This window comes from Somniosus microcephalus, chromosome 2 (assembly GCF_052327205.1).
Source record: "Somniosus microcephalus isolate GS21.2 chromosome 2, FLI_Smic_1.0, whole genome shotgun sequence".
In the NCBI taxonomy this organism is placed as follows: Eukaryota; Metazoa; Chordata; class Chondrichthyes; order Squaliformes; family Somniosidae; genus Somniosus; species Somniosus microcephalus.
The window spans coordinates 227312605-227331589 of NC_140988.1; the positions used below are offsets into that span (position 1 = coordinate 227312605).

At 45.0% G+C, this 18985-nt stretch overlaps 1 protein-coding gene across 3 annotated transcripts in view; it reads right to left on the bottom strand.

Annotated features, from left to right (window-relative positions):
• The window catches only part of corin (corin, serine peptidase), a 302839-nt gene that overhangs the window by 144079 nt on the left and 139775 nt on the right, over positions 1–18985 (bottom strand). For all 3 annotated transcript variants that reach the window (XM_085969754.1, XM_085969736.1, XM_085969744.1), the window contains exon 5: positions 15521–15699. In XM_085969754.1, the coding sequence (XP_085825880.1) occupies positions 15521–15699 (179 nt within the window). The remainder of the gene's footprint in view (positions 1–15520; positions 15700–18985) is intronic.

The following is an 18985-nucleotide window of genomic DNA, read 5'->3' on the forward strand; positions in this document are numbered from 1 at the left end:
AGCAAAAGCCACAGGACTTCGGCACCCATGAAATGACACAGGGTTTCGAGAGATGTTATCGCTGCGGCAGATCCACCCATGACCAGAGGGACTGCTGGTTCAAGGACAAAGCATGCAGGCAATGCGGAAAGATTGGACGCATTGCACGTGTATGCCGATCTGGAAACAAAAAATCCATGGGCAGGAAAAAAATCAATAAGGAAAAGTACAGAAAGGTACAAATGATGACGGACAGTAGCTCCGAAGACCAGAAGAGCGATAGCGACTCCGGAAACAAGAGACTAAGCTGTCTCAAATTACATAATGTAATTGCCAAAGAAGATTACCAGACCATTTGGGTTACCCTCACGATAGCGGGGTCCCCAGTTAAAATGGAGCTAGATACAGGATCAGCTCTGACCGTCATAAGTCGACGGGATTACGAGCGGCAATTTCCGCATATACCTTTGAAAGACACATCCATTATCTTGAAAACATATACGGGGCAGAAAGTATACCCCAAAGGGAAAATAAGGGTGCCTGTTGTATACAACGGCAAGGAAATACAGAAGTTGTATTTATACATTCTGCAAGATGGTGGTCCACCGCTGTTGGGACGTGAATGGATCAGGAAGATACGTTTAGACTGGCACTCCATTCAGGCACTGACGGTGACCAGTAAGAAAAAAAATGATGATGACGTCATACCTGAACAATTAAAAGACATCTTGGCCAACGCCAAGGAAGTGTTTCAACAGGAATTAGGAATCTTGAAAGGCGTCACCGCCTCAATAAAAGTGGAAGATGCGGCAATTCCCAAGTTTTTTAAGGCAAGGCCGGTGCCATACGCAATTCGTCCAGCAGTCGAGGCAGAGCTGGAGAATTTGGAAAAGGCAGGCGTATTATCCAAGATAGATTGGAGCGAGTGGGCAACACCCATCGTCCCGGTCATGAAGAAAACGTTGAATAATGATAAACCTGAAGAACAGAGAAAAATTCGCATCTGTGGGGACTTCAAGGTGACTGTAAACCCGGTCCTTCACACGGTACAGTATCCTCTTCCGAGGATAGAAGATATTTTCGCCTCACTATCCGGAGGGAAACGTTTCACCAAAATTGACTTGGCACAGGCATATCTACAGATGGAGGTCGAAGAGGCCTCTAAAAAGTATCTCACGATAAATACACACAAAGGCCTGTACCAGTACAATCGACTGGTTTTCGGAGTAGCATCAGCTCCAGCTATCTGGCAAAGAGCTATGGAGCAAGGGATTCCGGGGACTCAATGCTACCTAGACGACATCCTTGTAACAGGAGAAAACGACAACGAGCACCTTGCCAATTTGGAGCAGGTGCTCACTAGGCTGAGAGAACGGGGCCTACGAGCAAATCGCCCCAAGTGCGAATTTTTCCAGAAACAAATATCATATTGTGGCCACATAATTAACGAGGAAGGGTTGCATAAGTCACCTGAAAAAATTGAAGCGGTCATAAAAGCCCCAGCACCTGAAAATGTCTCACAATTAAGGTCGTTCCTGGGATTGATAAATTACTATCATAAATTTTTACCGAACTTGTCAACTCTTCTGCACCCTCTTAACGAACTGCTACAAACGGGAGTAATTTGGAAATGGAGCGAAGACTGTAAACGTGCCTTCCATAAATGCAAAGGCTTGATCACGTCCAAGGAAGTTTTGGCTCATTACAACCCATCACTGCCAATCAGACTGGCGTGCGATGCATCCTCTTACGGCGTAGGAGCGGTATTATCGCATAGATTCCCTGATGGCTCGGAGCGGCCGATAGCTTTTGCGTCACGCTCATTGAACTCAGCTGAGCGTAACTATGCCCAGATCCACAGGGAAGCACTCAGCCTGGTATGGGGAGTGAAGAAATTCAACCATTACCTACACGGACAAAAATTTACCTTGTTGACTGACCATCAACCCCTCGTCTCCATATTCAACCCTAAAAAGGGTGTTCCCATTATGACAGCGCAAAGGCTGCAGAGGTGGTCCCTTTTCCTAGGGGCACACCAATATGACATAGAATACAAAGGTTCAAAATAGCATGGGAATGCTGACGGTTTATCGCGCCTACCGTTGCCAATGGTAGAAGAGGCACCTACAGTGGACCCAGTGGAGATGTTCCACTCAACCATAGTGGAATGTCTACCAGTAACAAATTCTGCCATTGAAAAGGAAACGAGAAATGACCCGACTCTCTCACGAGTCTACGATTTAACGGTGAAGGGATGGCCAGCACATGGCGAACCACTGTTGCCAGCATTCTTGCAAAGAAGAGAACAGCTGTCAGTGTGCCGAGGAACCTTGATGTGTGGATCCAGAGTGGTGATTCCACCCAAACTCCAGGATAAAGTGCTAAAGGAGCTTCATGAGGGGCATCTGGGTGGAGTGAAAATGAAGAACCTAGCCAGAGCGTTTGTGTGGTGGCCAGGTATCGATGGAGACATCGAAGAAATGACCAAGAGCTGCCTAGGATGCCAGAAGGTCCAAAACGCCCCACCACAAGCCCCTCTACATCCATGGGAGTGGCCCTCATCTCCATGGCAAAGGGTACACATCGACTTTGCTGGTCCATTTATGGACTCAATGTTCTTAATCGCGGTTGATGCACACTCCAAGTGGCCGGAGGTAATAAAGATGTCCTCCACCACCACGGAAAAAACCATCACAGTATTAAGGACCATATTTTCCAGGAATGGGCTGCCTGAACAGATCTGTTCTGATAATGGACCGCAATTTGTGTCCGAAGAACTCAGGAAGTTCTTAAAAAACAATGGGGTTAAGCACTACACGTCTGCCCCATACCATCCCGCCACCAATGGATTGGCTGAAAGGTTTGTCCAGACCTTCAAGAAGGCCATAAAGGCCATGGGTAATGAAGACATAAATCTACAGCATAAGGTAGATAACTTCTTGTTTGCATACAGGAATGCAACACATGTGGTTACAAACCAAACTCCTGCCATGATGTTCTTCAATAGAAGCCTAAGATGCCGGCTGGATTTGATCAAGCCAAACATCAGAAGGGACGTGGAGAACCGACAATTTCAAGGCATGAATGAAAGGCCAACTAGAACCTTCCAGATAGGTCAACAAGTTTTGGCCCGGGACTACCATACCGAGAAATGGCAGCCTGGAACTATTTGCACACGACTAGGACCGCTGATGTATACCGTGGACATTGGAGAAAGCATAATAAGGCGCCATGCTGACCAGATCATAGAGTCATCCGAAAAGGGACAACCTACACCACAACTCTATACGCCTAATGAGGAAGCAGAGATACCCATAGTATCTACCTCCGATCCGGTGATACTGGAACCAGATGGACCCGACACTGGCATTCAAGCCGAATCGACCTTGCCAGAAGAACCTACTACACCACCAAAAACTACTACACCACCGAGGCGTTATCCGGACCGAGTCAGGAAGCCTCCAGAGAGACTGACTTATAATTGATTAACTGCAGCAAATGTGTAGATTATTGTTCTTGTAACATGTTAATTAATGATTACTTAAAATGTTATGTACTGGTTGTCTAAAAGGGGAGGAATTGTGGTGTATGTGCCTTTAAGAGCCCCCTGTGTACTGTAGTGCCGGTAATGGCCACTCGGGCTATATAAGCCTGTATAGTGTCTTGTATCTGTTAGTTCACCTCCAGACTTTGTTCAGTAAACACCTGTGAAACCAACTCCTGCATTCCGTGTCTCCATTAACACACGGATACAACAGTTACACTAGAGTAGATTGATTAGAGAGTAGCTAGTTCTAGTGCACCGATCTTCAGCACTACAGCTGGGATGGTGTCATAGCTCGTGGCCTTTGCTGTGTCCAGTGCAGTCAGCATCTCGTAATGTCACATCGAGTGAACTACATAGGTTAGGCACTGCATCAATGATGGTGGTGACCTCGAGAGGGGGCTGAGTGCAATGGTTTTTCAAACACTTCAGCTTTGTCTCTTGTACGCACATGCTGAGATTGTCAGAAGGGTGGAGATGTTCATGGAGCCTCCGCCACCCATTAGTTCAATTTACTAGGGATTGAATTTCTGCAGGGGTGCTCCTGCTCATCTGCCATAATTGGTGGAAGAGCCGTGGAAATCCCAGAAAAATGGTGTAAACATAATTTACGTCTTGTTTACAGGGCTTCCGCAGATCATCTGCCAAAGTTATGGCAGGTTAGCCGGAGAACCCTGTGGAAATTCATCTCCCTAGTGTCAATGTTGCATAAAGTAAACGCAATAATTGGGCTTCTTGCATGGTCCAATTTAGAGGCAGCGCTGCATTAACAGACAATGGATCTGCCACTGAATCAGCTCAGGAGGAAGGAAGCTGGTCCTTTTCCAGTAGAGTCCCAGAGATGTTGTGAAGTGAAGTGATCAGTATGTACTACTTTTCATAAATGGCACAACCCTAGTAAACAGTTTTACAAAATGAATGCGTAAGTATAATCACAGTGCTCATAAAGTGCATATTGCAAAAAAAAAACACACACAGGTTTCTCGCTGAGAACATGCAACATAAAGCTCAGAGCTTCATGTTCAACAGAGCACATACTAGGACACTAGACTGGATTTTCCAATGAATACGGCCTAATTTTCACGTGGTATTTGGGTAAGAGGAAATAGAATCATAGAATGGTTACAGCACAGAAGGAGGCCATACGAACTGTCGAGCCCATGCCGGCTCTCTGCAAGAGCACTTCAGCTAGTCCCACTCCCCCGCCCTTTCCCCGTAGCCCTGCAAATTTTTCCCTTCAGGTACTTATCCAATTCCCTTTTGAAAGCCACGATTGAATCTGCCTGTATCACCCTTTCAGGCAGTGCATTCCAGATCCTAACCACTCGCTGTGTAAAAAAGTTTTCCCTCATGTCGCCTCTGGTTCTTTTGCCAATCACCTTGAATCTGTGTCCTCTGGTTCTTGACCCCTCTGCCAATGGGAACAGTTTCTCTCTATCTACTCTGTCTAGACCCCTCATGGTTTCAAATACCTCTATCAAATCTCTCAACCTTTGCTGCTCTAAGGAGAACCCCAGCTTCTCTAGTCTATCCATGTAATGGAAGTCCCTCATCCCTGGAATCATTCTCGTAAATCTTTTCTGCACTCTCTCTAAGGCCTTCACATCCTTCCTAAAGTGCGGTGCCCAGAATTGGACACAATACTCCAGTTGAGGCCGAACCAGTGTTTTATAAAGGTTCATCATAACTTCCTTGCTTTTGTACTCTATGCCTCTATTTATGAAGGTCAGGATCCCGTGTGCTTTGTTAACCACTTTCTCAACCTACCTTGCCACCTCCAATAATTTGTGCACATATACCCCCAGGCCTCTCTGTTCATGCACCTCCTTTAGAATTGTATCCTTTAGTTTATATTGCCCCTCCTCGTTCTTCCTACCAAAATGTATCACTTCGTACTTTTCTGTGTTAGATTTCATCTGCCACGTGTCCACCCATTTCACCAGCCTGTTTATGGCTTCTTGAAGTCTATCACTAACCTCCTCACTGTTCACTATACCTCCAAGTTTAGTGTGATCTGCACATTTTGAAATTGTGCCCTGTACTCCCAAGTCCAAGTCATTAATATGTATCAAGAAAAGCAGTGGTCCTAGTGCCGACCCCTGGGGAACACCACTGTATACCTGCCTCCAGTCTGAAAAACAACCATTCACTGCTACTCTCTGTTTCCTGTCACTTAGCCAATTTTGTATCCATGGTGCCACTGTCCCTTTTATTCCATGGGCTTCAACTTTGCTGGTAAGCCTATTATGTGGCACTTTATCAAACGCCTTTTGGAAATCCATGTACACCATGCCAACCGCATTACCCTCATCTACCCTCTCTGTTACCTCATGAAAAAACTCCATCAAGTTAGTTAAACACAATTGTCCTTTGACAAATCCGTGCTGGCTTTCTTTAATAAATCCACACTTGTCCAAGTGACTGTTAACTTTGTCCCTGATTATCATTTCCAAAAAGCTTCCCCACTACCGAGGTTAAACTGACTGGCCTGTAGTTGCTGGGTTTATCCTTACACCCTTTTTGAACAAGGGTATAACATTTGCAATTCTCCAGTCCCTCTGGCACCACCCCCGTATCTAAGGAGGTTTGGAAGATTATGGGGAGTGCCTCCGCGATTTTCTCCTTAACCTTCCCTCAGCATCCTAGGATGCATCCCATCTGGTCCTGGTGACTTATCAACTTTAAGTTCAGACAGCCTTTCTAGTACCTCCTCTTTATCAATTTTTATCTCATCCAGTAACTCCACTACCTCTTCTTTCACTATGACTTTGGCAGCATCTTCTTCCTTGGTGAAGACAGATGCAAAGTACTCATTTAGTACCTCAGCCATGCCCTCTGCCTCCATGCGTAGGTCTCCTTTTTGGTCCCTAATCAGCTCCACCCCTCCTCTTACTACCCATTTACTATTTATATGCCTATAGAAGACTTTTGAATTCCCTTTTATGTTAGTGCCAATCTATTCTCATACTCTCTCTTTGCCCCTCTTATTTTCTTTTTCACTTCCCCTCTGAACTTTTTATATTCAGCCTGGTTCTCACTTGTATTCTCAACCTGACATCTGTCATACGTGCCTATTTATCTGCTTCATCTTACTCTTTCGTCATCTAGGTCAAGGATCTGTTCTGCTGGATCCTCACTTTAGTATCAGCACAGTTTTCCACTGTCATATCCAGTAAATGGCAGAATTGGCCGCCTTGAAATAAGTGGGCATATTTCAATGAGATGGTAATGACATGGCAATGCCTACATTCTATTTTCTATCATTACTACATCTATAGTGCTCAATAATAATTACACCCATATAAAATGCATAGCCAGCATTGCAAGGCACTATAGAAAGGAGCAGTGCTTGCAGAGGTTGTGCTTCACAAAAGGAAGCAATCGATGGGTTATGTCACATGCTGTAACCCCACATAAGCCTCCTTCTACCTACATTGCCAGTGGCTGCAAAGGTCACAAAAATGCTGATATTTTCTTCATCGGCACCCTTTATAAGGGACAAAAAATTTGGTTTGGATTTCTTATCTCTTAGATGGTCCAGGCCCCAATCTAGACATGCACCTCCCAAGTGAGCCCCAGATCCACCATTTGGCAGGCCGGTATCTGAGCTTTCATTCGGCATACCCTACAATAGTGACTACACTTTAAAAGTAGTTCATTGACTACCTGAAGGTTATGAAAGGCACTATATAAATGCAAGTCTTTCTTTATCTCGGCCCGTAAATGTCTCATCAGGCTGGAGATGCAAGAACTTCTGACTTGGGAGTCCTGCCCTCAGCTATGCCCCCTCCTACGCTGCTGTCCTTGTTTAGTGCAGGATTCCATCAGAGTTACAGCGGGAGCGTTCCAGAATGTCCATGGATTGTCGGCCCCACTTAGATGAGCATTCCTTTTACACAGTTAATAGACTTGGATGCTTTGAGATCATTAGGATGTTCTTCAATTTTCCATGGGGGTTCTACCTGTCTCCTAATGTAACTCTGGCAGGGAAGCCAGTAGAACCCACAGGAAAACAGCTGAAATCAGCTGTTTATGCCACATCCTGAGTGTTCTGCCAATCTCCCACTGGAGTTATGGTGGGAGACCAGTAGAACCCCTATGGAATTTCAGGATCTATATTTTTCCTAATTTTCTCATTGGGAAAATAAGAGTTGTCTTCTCTTTTAAATGCATAGAAAATAATGGAAATACATAGCAAAGCCTTCAGCATCTGAAAAGACCCTCTGTCACAACATATCTACCTGAAACTTTAGCCTAACTTTCCTTTTTTCAGATGCTGCCCTGCATTTCTAGCATTTTCTGATCTTTATTTCAGATTCTAGCATTTATGTTTTTTTCTCTCTTCATCTTTGCTTAGCAAAATACTTAAGACAGGTTCAAATGAGGTTATGGGAATGTGTCTATCTTTGTTGTTGCTGTTGTTGTTGTTGTATCTCACAAGTGAGCCCTTGCAAGTCACTGTAAGGTTTGGATGCATGCCCTTTTCACACTGCAATGTAGCAGGATTATGGCAGTCTTTGTGGGCTACAGTATACCTCATGGCCATTTTTATATCCATTAGAATGGTTACCTGAAATTGTCTGCAGCATAACCCAAATATTAAACAGTACACTGCTAAATGTTTTTGAATGCCTTTTTTTTGACTAGGATGTGGTTTTCGACTTGTACTATAATGATATACCTGACACTGTTTAAAGAATCTGATGGCAAATAGTGGCCACCTCATTGCTGTACCATAAACCTTTGAAAACAGATTCCACTCTCCACGGGCATTGTTCACATTTCATAAAAATCAAAATATACTTTAAAGAAACTCAGTGGGAGTGCATTCATTAATTTCCTATTATGTGGCGAGCACAGAGCTTGTTAATATGGAGTTCTAATTAAAAGCTTCTTAGCGAGATTAAGTTATACAGAAGCTTCTTCCAACAACATTCTCTAAAATGACCTCCATTATTCAAGAGTAAATTCCTCAGCAAAGCTCTGTTGAAGTGAGTTGCTTTTTTAAACTGCTTTAGTCGCTATTCTACTAGAACATAAGTAGCAGTCGTGCGTCACGATTCAGATTCCTTACACAGCTCTTACTATAAGATGTCAATCATACTTACAGTAAGGAATTATTTATTTCAAAAATCTGTAGGTAAATGGAAACTTCATGGAACAATTACATTGCCTCCATTTTTACATTTTTCTTTCTCTATCTCAGCTATAGATATTTTAACACACGAAGAGGCCATTTGACACTAGTGCTAGCTCCACATCGGAACTATCTCATTCCATTTCCCTGTACTCTTAATAATTTTGTTCTTCCTATGTTTATTTTATGCCCTCTTAAACTGAGTGATTGACTCAGCTTCAATAGCCACTTACATGAAAAAAAATTCTATGGGTTCGATTTTGCCATTGTGGGCGGGCTGCGGCGTGTCAGGTGAGATTCGTGTCAGGACCCCGACTCTGAAGTGAAGTGTTGAAAAATTGCGATTTTCCCCTAATTAGGCAATTGATTTCCAGCGTGTGGGAACCCCTGGCCCAATGAGCCTTTTCATACAGAAAGTCACCTCTGATGACATCATCAATGCTGCTGGCTTTAAGGCCTGCAAGCAGCCTTCACAGAAATCACAGAAACCCCACAGTGCAGATAGAGGCCATTTCGGCCCATCGAGCCTGCACCGACACATATCCCACCCGATCCCCGTAACCCCTACACCAACACATATTCTTCTGGAGACTGGAAACGCTTTGTACATTGTGTGAAGGACTTCATTTACCGAACATGTCCACCAGCAAGCAAAAGTGTGCACCTCGCTTTGATGAGCCCTCGCTCCAAGCTCTGGTGCAGGGAGCAAGATCTAAAAAGGAGGTGCTCTTCCCTTCCTCAGGGAGAAAAAAGCCACCCCAGCAGACTAAAGCTGTGTGGCTGCAAGTGGCCAAGGAGGTCAACTCCATATCAATGAGCCGCAGAAGCTGGCTGCAATGCAGGAAGAGGTTTCATGACCTTCTCCGCACAGGAAAAGTGAGTATGACTTTCCCATCACCCTCAATCTGATCCCCATCACCTCTCCTCACCAGCACTCTGCTTTGCCAACCTCTTCCTCCATATCCCACTTGACACTTACATCCCTGCACCCATTCCCTCTCTCTCTATTGTCACATTCACTTAACGATTCAACCATGCAGCCCTCACACTCTCTATCACTGTGATGCAATGACAACAACTTACAACACACAGGGAGGGTCCTTTGTCTCCTTCTAAGTATCTATGCTATGGATTCTCTACACTCACTCCTTCATTCTCACTCAAACTCCACTTGTGTCCCTCATTGCAGGAAAAGAGAGCCCACAATAAGAGGGAAAGAGCCATGACAAGAGGAGGGCCACCCTCAGTAGCCCAGCTCACCGCCTAGGAGTAGGTGGTCCTGGAAATCACCAGGATCGAGGACGATACCCAAGTGGGGGACAGAGAGACGGGTGCATCACAGCAAGCTGGTGACAGAATAGTTTGGCATCTCTCTCATTGACATTGCATGAGTCACTGATAATGAATCTGATGCTCTAACAGATTGACTTATGATCATCTGCACTATTCAATGTGCATATAACCTTGACCTCACATCTCTAACTCTTTCCTTTACTCCCCCACAGGACCATCGAAAGCCCCCGTCCCCACTGTCCAGGAGGAAGAACCTGAGCTTCCAGACTCCTCAGAGGAAGCTGCAACCTCTGAGGGCGCAGCATCAGAGATTTCAGCGCACTCAGCACCAGTGCAGACACTCACACCTCAGTGGGACCTTCGCGAGATAGAGTAGTGTTGTCACCTGGTGTATCACAGCTCACAAGTGAGCATCAGCAGATGGTGGAGACAGGGTCAGCAGTGGAGAGTCCTCATCGGAGGGCGCAGGACTCTGCCAGCTCGGCTCAACTGCATTTTGACACTGTGCCTCCGGGTCCATCCAGAAGGAGAGCGGTGCTGGAACTCCAGGAACAGGTGCAGGAGTCTCTGCCAGGTTTTGTCTCCAGAGTTGCTGCGAGTGTGGAGTGAATGGAGGAGTCTATCACAAACATGAGCAGAGCCTTTGTGGAGGCATTGGCGCATGAACGCATCACCGCAGAAAGGATGGCAACCTCCGTGGAAAGGATGGCTAACTCCATGGTAAGGCTGGCTACCGTAGAGGAGAGGATGGCTACGGTAGAAGAGAGGATGGCTATGGCCATGGAGGAGCTAAGTAGCCAGGGTATGGAAAACATGGTAATTGTTCAGAATAGAATGACATCTCTTGAGGAGCGATGGTCAGCTATTGTGCATACAAACCAGGCCTTCATGGAAGTCCTCTGGAGTAGGACTTCCAGTGCAGAAACGGGTCCTCATGGCCCCCCTGAAGTGCAGCAAGGTGCTGTCAAGCCACTTGCTAGCTCTGAAGTGGGGCTGATCCATGAGAGGGATGTTGGTGGCAGAGAACAAGGAAGTGGGGGCTCCTCTGAAAGCGCTCACACGACCATGCCACTGCAGAGCCCTTGGTCAGAGCCCCACCAGAGTCCTCACCCAACTGAGATGGGCGTCTCAGCCCCTGCACAGCTGCAGGAGCAGCAGACTGTTGGCGTGCCCGCACAGGTTCGCCACCCCAGAGGATGGCCGCCAAAGGTGTCGAGACAGAAGCAGCAAGAAAGTGAGCAAGGGGCCTCCACATCTGCTGAAGTCACAGGGGAAGCACCACGTAGGAGCACGCGTAAGAGGAAGATAAAGCACAAGTAGTCACAAGGGTAGTCACTTGGGTGCTGTGATGTTTTGTATTTGGACCAGCCACCATTGTCATTGTATTATAATCAGATTTGATGGCAAACTGTTGAAGCTGTGGCCTGTGTCATTTTCCAAATGGGACTTTCTCATTGAGAGCTTAGGGCGCCTTGCAATTGTCAGTATGGTGGTCAGAGTGATAGGAATCCGCAGGTTCTTGTCCATTGTGGATGCTCTGGTAAGAAGGTGCGAGACAAAAGTGTTTGATTATGCAGGCTCACCAAATCTGGCCAAGATGAGTGCATCCCTTGCATCCCGGGCAGCAATGTTGTCGCGCGCTGGCGCCTTCTGGCCTGTGCAGTTTTAGGTGGGTGACTAGCAGCTTGGCGCTCCTGTTGATGCTCCTGCTGTTGGTGCTGCTGTTGTTCATGGTTCTGCTGCTGCCGTGGCTGGTCTTCGTCCGAATCTGATGTCCAGGAGGAAAGGAATTAAATGGTCGCCATGCTTCTGGTATATGCCTCAGTTGAGGACATGCTCAGTCAAGGTGGGGAGAGGGATTTCCCAGGAGGTCACACTGGAGATGGGTGTCAGGCTCCAAACTTCCACAACAATGAGTAAGCCTGCTAAAAGTTCGCCCAGACCTGAGACAACAAAGTTCTGCTACCTGCAAATGATCATCGGTGAAAACTCCTTTGTAATGGTGGAGCTGCAGCTGTTAGTAAGCAACCCACTAGTGAGGCCACCAGGATTACCTGGCGTGTTCCAGAGGAGGCGTGTAGGATGGGGGAAATGTCTAAAAATCGGAAAGGCCTCTCAAAATGGGATAATAGAGGCAATTAAGTGGTTGTTAAGGGCCTTAAGGGCCTATCCCGCCTCTTGGCGATGGGATGGAAACGGGGTCAGAAAACACGCATTTGGGAAAATTGCTCGGAGGCAGGATGGAGGCGGGATTGGGCCCGCCCGCCATTTTTTGTGATTTTACCACCTCACATGCCGCCAAACCCGCCTCCTCGTGCTTAGCAAAATCGAGCCCTATGTTTCCAATTATGTTTCTATTCCCAATCTTATGGTTATGCTTTACATACGATTGTTTTATTATAGGAAAACTAGAGCTGCATAGTCTGAGGAAGTCGTCGGCATGAAGTCAAATTAACAAGCCAAGCATGGATGAGCTGAGAGTGTGATGTGGGTTGACAGATATGCGAAACCTTGGAGGTGGATTGCCATATCTTTCTGAAAAACTGCTTAGGGCACTGGATTTTTTTTAAGTGCTGGTTTCACGTAGCTTTTACTTTCTTTTTTCCCATGATTAGATTTTCCAATTTTAAACTTTTACTCTGGAAACAAAACACATTGGCCCTGAATTTTGTGGGGGAGTTCTCCTGAGCTTCTGCTGTAACTTCAGCGTGAGATCAGCAGAACCCCCAGAGAGAAAGCATAAATGGCCATTTTCAGCTTATTAACGCAATTTCGCTGGGGACAAAGTTATGCCAGGAGATCGGGAGAATCCCCATGGAAATTTGGGACAATTGTTTAATCCTTTTTCTGTCCAGTGTAGTTTTCCCATTCACTGCAATCATCACCTTTCTTGGAGGAAATGAAAAGGTTAATAATGAGTGCAAGTTCCCTTAGTGACACAGTTCATAAAGCAGTGTGTCACTGAACCATACAGATGAATAACAGTAAAAGTTGCGTTAGGTGATCTCAGCCAAGGCATTTTGATAGGGTGCTGCAGCTAATGTCCTTAGGTTCGGGAGGGAAAAGTGTGAGTATGTGTGCGCACATAGGTGTGTATGTGTGTTTGTGTGTAACAGTTGATGAGAGAATTGGGCTCAGATATGATGTTCTTCATAGATGAATGGTGTGCTAATACTCAATTCTAGGCTCACATATGATGAATGGCTACTTTGATGAGGTAATAGAGGGTAGCCACTTCCTATGGAGCCATATGATGGCTTGAGTCAGCTCCTTCACAAAGGGAAGAAAATGGGAAGCAGAAAATAATTACATGAATTTAGAACTTAGAATTACGGCACAGAAGGAGGCCATTCGGTACATCATGTCTGTGCCGGCTGAAAAAAAGCTATCCAGCCGAATCCCACTTTCCAGATCTTGGTCCGTAGCCTTGTAGGTTACAGCACCTCAAGTGCATATCCAAGTACTTTTTAAATGTGATGAGGGTCTCTGCCTCTACCACCTGTTCAGGCAGTGAGTTCCAGACCCCCACCACCCTCTGGGTGAAAAAGTTCTCCTCAACTCCCCTCTAAACCGCCTACCAATTACATAAATCTCTGCCCCCTGGTAATTTGCCTCTCTGCTAGGGTAAATAGGTCCTTCCTATCCACTCTATCTAGGTCCCTCATAATTTTATACGCCTCAATAAGGTCTCCCCTCAGCCTCCTCTGTTCCAAAGAAAACAATCCCAGCCTACCCAATCTTTCCTCATAGCTAAAATTCCACAGCCCAGGCAACATCCTCGTAAATCTCCTCTGTACCCTCTCTAGTGGAATCACATCGTTCCTGTAATGTGGTGACCAGAACTGTATACAGTACTCCAGCTGTGGCCTCACTAGTGTTTTATACAGTTCAAGCATAACCTCCCTGTTCTTATATTCTATGCCTCGGCTAATAAAGGAAAGTATCCTGTATGTCTTTTTAACCACCTTATCTACCTGTCCTGCTACCTTCAGTGATCTGTGGACATGCACTCCAAGGTCCCTCTGTTCCTCTACACTTCTCAGTATCCTACCATTTATTGTGTATTCCCTTACTTTGTCGGCCTTCCCCAAATGCATTACCTCACACTTCTCTGGATTGAATTCCATTTGCCACTTATCTGCCCACCTGACCAGTTGATTGAAATCTTCCTGCAGTTTACAGCTTTCTTCCTCACTATCAACCACACGGCCAATTTTTGTATCATCTGCAAACTTCTTAATCATGCCCCCTACATGGAAGTCTACGTTGTTGATATACACCACAAAAAGCAACTGACCTAGTACTGAGCCCTGCGGAACCCCACCGGAAACAGCCTTCCAGTCAGAAAAACACCCATTGACCATTACCTTTTGCTTCCTGCCACTGAGTCAAATTTGGATCTAACTTGCCACTTTCCCTTGGATCCCATGGGCTTTTACTTTTCTGATCAGTCTGCTAAGTGGGACCTTGTCAAAAGCCTTGCTAAAATCCATGTAGATTACATCAAATGTGCTACCCTCATCGACCCTCCTTGTTACCTCCTCAAAAAATTCAATCAAGTTACTCAGACACAACCTGCCCTTAACAAATCCGTGCTGACTGTCCTTCATTAATCCGTGCCTTTCTAAACGATGATTAATACTGTCCCTCAGAAGTTTTTCCAATAATTTTCCCACCACCGAGGTTAGGCTGACTGGCCTGTAATTACTCGGTCTATCCCTTACTCTCTTTTTAAACAACAGTACAATGTTGGCAGTCCTCTGGCACCACACCTGTAGCCAGAGAGAATTCGAAAATGATGGTCAGAGCCCCCACTATTTCCTCCCTTGCTTCTCTTAACAGCCTGGGATACATTTCATCTGGGCCTAGCGATTTATCTACTTTCAAAGATGCTAAACCCCTTAATAATTCCCCTCTCACTATGTTTATCTCATCTAATATTTCACATTCCTCCTCCTTAACTACAATGTCTGCATCGTCCCTCTCCTTTGTGAAGACAGACGCAAAGCATTCATTAAGAACCATACCCACGTCTTCCGCCTCCACACAAGTTACCTTTTTGGTCTCTAATAGACCCTACTCTTTCCTTAGTTATCCTCTTGATCTTTATATATTTATAAAACATCTTCAGGCCAACTTGGCCACTGTACAAATTGAAGTGGACTGTGATGACCATTTATATTTTTAAAAATAATCAGGTGGTTTGCTATCCTTTTTAGATAAAACTGAACTCTGATTCAAATATCAGAGGACCACATTAAATGAAGAAATAGGGGAAAATGGAAAAATGTGCTTACTAGCCAGATTTAAAGTTAGATGGGATATGCCTAATGAGATTTTGAAAATCTATTTGAATAGGATGTTCATAGAAGAGTCAGGTGCAATGCGCTTTAATATTTGTAATTTCAAAGTCTATCATTTTAAACTTGGCAATCAAACAGCACAGTATAATCACAAGAATAATTGGCTGCCAACAGAGAGACTGATCTTGTGATGCAGGGTACTGACTCAAATTAAGAGGCTACATGGAACCAAGAGTGATGACAGCTAGTTAACATTCAACTTACTTTTTCCTTCCTCTTGCTGTGGTGAAAAGCATATCCTGCTGGTGTTTTCCATTCCTGTATCGTTGACAAACCTGGAGCATTTGAGGAACTCTGGCCATCCCGCCTCCACCTGTTGTAATAATGGCTCACAACCTTCCTTCGCAGCCTCACAGAATGACATGCATGGTAGAATTACTGTTCTAAATAAATAAGATAACATGTGTTCACATGAATAGAAATAGGAATTACTGAGCAATTTCCTCTTAATTAACGTTTAGAAAGCATCGTATTGCCAGCCTATTCATAGTAGATTTTAAAACTTGAAAACACACAAATACTTCAAAACGCATGTATACCAGTCAAAAAAGTAATTTTGTTTGACTGCTCAAAGTATAGGCTTCACTTGTAATAGTAGCTGGTAATATTTGTTGAACCCCAAATTCCTATGGCAGCATAGCCATGTGAGAAGTGAGGCAAGGTGGGACTTCTGCCCACCATAATGTCATGGTGGCTGGCCCCTGCTGTAAATTACAGGGTCAGATCATTTAAATATAGAGGGATGTGCAGGTTGTGTAAATCACCCTGTAATGCCATCAGTGCAGGGGTGGGGTGGGGTTGTTAGGCCATAAGGGTGCCCTGAATGGATGGCTGGAGGAGCTGGAGCAGAGGTAGAGACCCAGGTATAAAACCTACTGCTGTCTAAAGGGACAATGGCAGCACTGAAGGAAGCACGCAGCCTAGGAGAGAAGGATGACAGCTAGGGCCAAAAGAGTCAGGAAATCTGACTTGGAATAAAAACAGAAAATGCTGGAAATACTCAGCAGGTCAGGCAGCATCTCTGGAGAGAGACACAGTTAACATCTCAGGTCGGTGACATCTTCCCCTCCCCTCTCCTTTCAGCATTCCAAAGGGACCGCTCCCCTCCGCGACACCCTGGTCCACTCCTCAATCACCCCCAACACCCCTTCCCCTTTGCCCGGCACCTTCCCTTGCAAGCGCAGGAGATGCAACACATGCCCTTTTACATCCTCCCTTCCCACCGTCCAGGGCCCCAAACACTCCTTCCAGGTGAAACATCGATTTACTTGTACTTCTTGCAATTTACTATACTGTATTCGCTGCTCATGATGCATGGGGAGAGAGCGGGAATATGGTATTGAGATAGAGGATCAGCCATGATCATACTGAATGGCGGAGCAGGCTTGAAGGGCCGAATGGCCTACTTCTGCTCCTATTTTTCTATGTTTCTATGTTACGATGCGATCTCCTCTATATTGGGGAGACCAAACGCAGATGGGGTGACCGCTTTGCGGAACACCTCCGTTCAGTCCATAAGGGTGACCCTGAGCTTCCGGTCACCTGTCACTTTAATTCTTCGCTTCACTCCCACTCTGACCTCTCCATCCTCGGCCTCTTATGTAATGATATCAGCAAATAGTGATGTTATTTGCCTGTTCGATTATGATGCCTACCAGCATGATTGCATGTATTGATTGCTTGTGCCTGACCAGCAGAGGTCATGTGACCGAGACAAGCAAGGCAGCCTAGTTTAGTTTCAGTTTCGTTCTAGATGCATCACTAGCATAATGGTGTCTCCTGAATGCTGTATAAAGAGTTGAACAGACTTTAGATTAAAACTCATTCTCTTTCATAAATGTCTCATCATTGAACCCACAAAGAAATCAATACATGGTGTCAGAAGTGGCTGAAAGAGATGAAGAGAAAAATTCTGAAGTTAAATCAGCTCTCCACAGATTAGCAAGCCAAAAGAGAACATCGTTGCTTACCATTAGAGAATAGCTAACGAAGTGAAAAATGGAAGGATTACACCCACCGGCGACGCTTCAGTTAACAGGTAATGTGGCTGAAAATTGGAGGAGATTCAAACAATGTGTGGGGTTGTATTTATCAGCAATCAGAGCTGACGAGAAAAGTAATAAAAGGAAATCGTCACTGTTCTTACATGTCGTGGGTGATGAAGCGCTGGAGGTGTTTAATAACTTCACATTCGCTGCTAATGGAGACAAAATGAAACTAGATAAAATAATGGAACAGTTTGAGGCCTACTGCATACCTAAACGTAACGTGACGTTTGAGAGGCACAGATTTTTCACATGTGTACAGAAAACAGGTGAGACTATTGATCAGTATGTGACTGAACTGAGAAACAGAAGCAAATCGTGTGAATTTGGGGGACTGACAGACTCGCTGATAAAAGACAGACTGGTGTGTGGTATTCCAGATAATGGTCTAAGGGAAAGACTGCTAAGAGAGCAAGATCTAGACCTGGGAAAAGCCATAGCACTGTGTAGGGCTACAGAAACTGTGAAGTTGCAGGCAAAGGAGCTGTTCAGTGACAGTAGCTGCAACGTGGATGCAGTGAGAAAGAACGGATACAAACCATTTAACAAAAAGAGCGCCAATGTGAAAAAAGAGGCGTGGCCAGCGAACGAAAATGAAAGGGACAATCGAAAGACATGTAGTCGATGCGGTACACAGCATCCACCAAAAAAGTGTCCAGCATATGGTAAAACATGCAATAGTTGCAACAAGAACAACCATTATGCCAGTTGCTGTAAGAACCAAGCGCAACAAAGCAAGGTCCATGCAGTAGATGAAAGCGACATAGAGGAGTTCAATGTAGATGTTGTGTCTGAAAACAAAAAAGAAGAGAGACTGGATGTTGACACTAAAAGTGAATGACATACACATTCCATTTAAATTGGATACTGGAGCACAAGCTAATGTGATATCAGAGACTGATTTTAAGAAAATTAGACCCAGACCAAAGATACATGGAATAAAAGTGAAAGTGACAGGATACTCAGGTACTGATATACCAGTGAAAGGAAGATGCATTGTCAAAGTAACACACAAGGACAGAGAGCACACGCTAGCATTAATCGTGGTGCCAAAGGATGTGCAAGCCATACCAGGTTTAAAAGCCTGTGAGAGACTGAACCTGGTAAAGAGAGTCCTCGTGGTGGAAAGCGAAGGAGAGACAGTCTATGATAAACTCATGAAAGAGTACAACGACCTATTTAAGGGTCTAGGCTGCATTCCAGGAGAACACACGATCAGAGTAGATAAAAGTATGACACCGGTCATACATCCATGCAGAAAATTTCCGTTTGCTCTTCAAAAGCAACTGAAGGCAGAGTTGGACAGGACAGAAAGCCTGAACGTGATTCAGAAGATAGATGAGCCAACTGAGTGGGTGAGTTCCCTCGTCGTAGTGGACAAAAAGAATGGAAAGCTCAGAATTTGCCTGGATCCAAGAGATCTAAACAGAGCAATAAAGAGAGAGCACTTCAAGCTTCCTACACGTGAGGAAATCATGGCACAGTTTGCAAATGCAAAATATTTCAGCAAGTTAGATGCATCATCAGGATTTTGGCAGATGAAGCTGGACGAAGCAAGTTCAAGACTGTGCACGTTCAACAGTCCATTTGGCAGATACAGATTCCTAAGGTTACCATTTGGCAT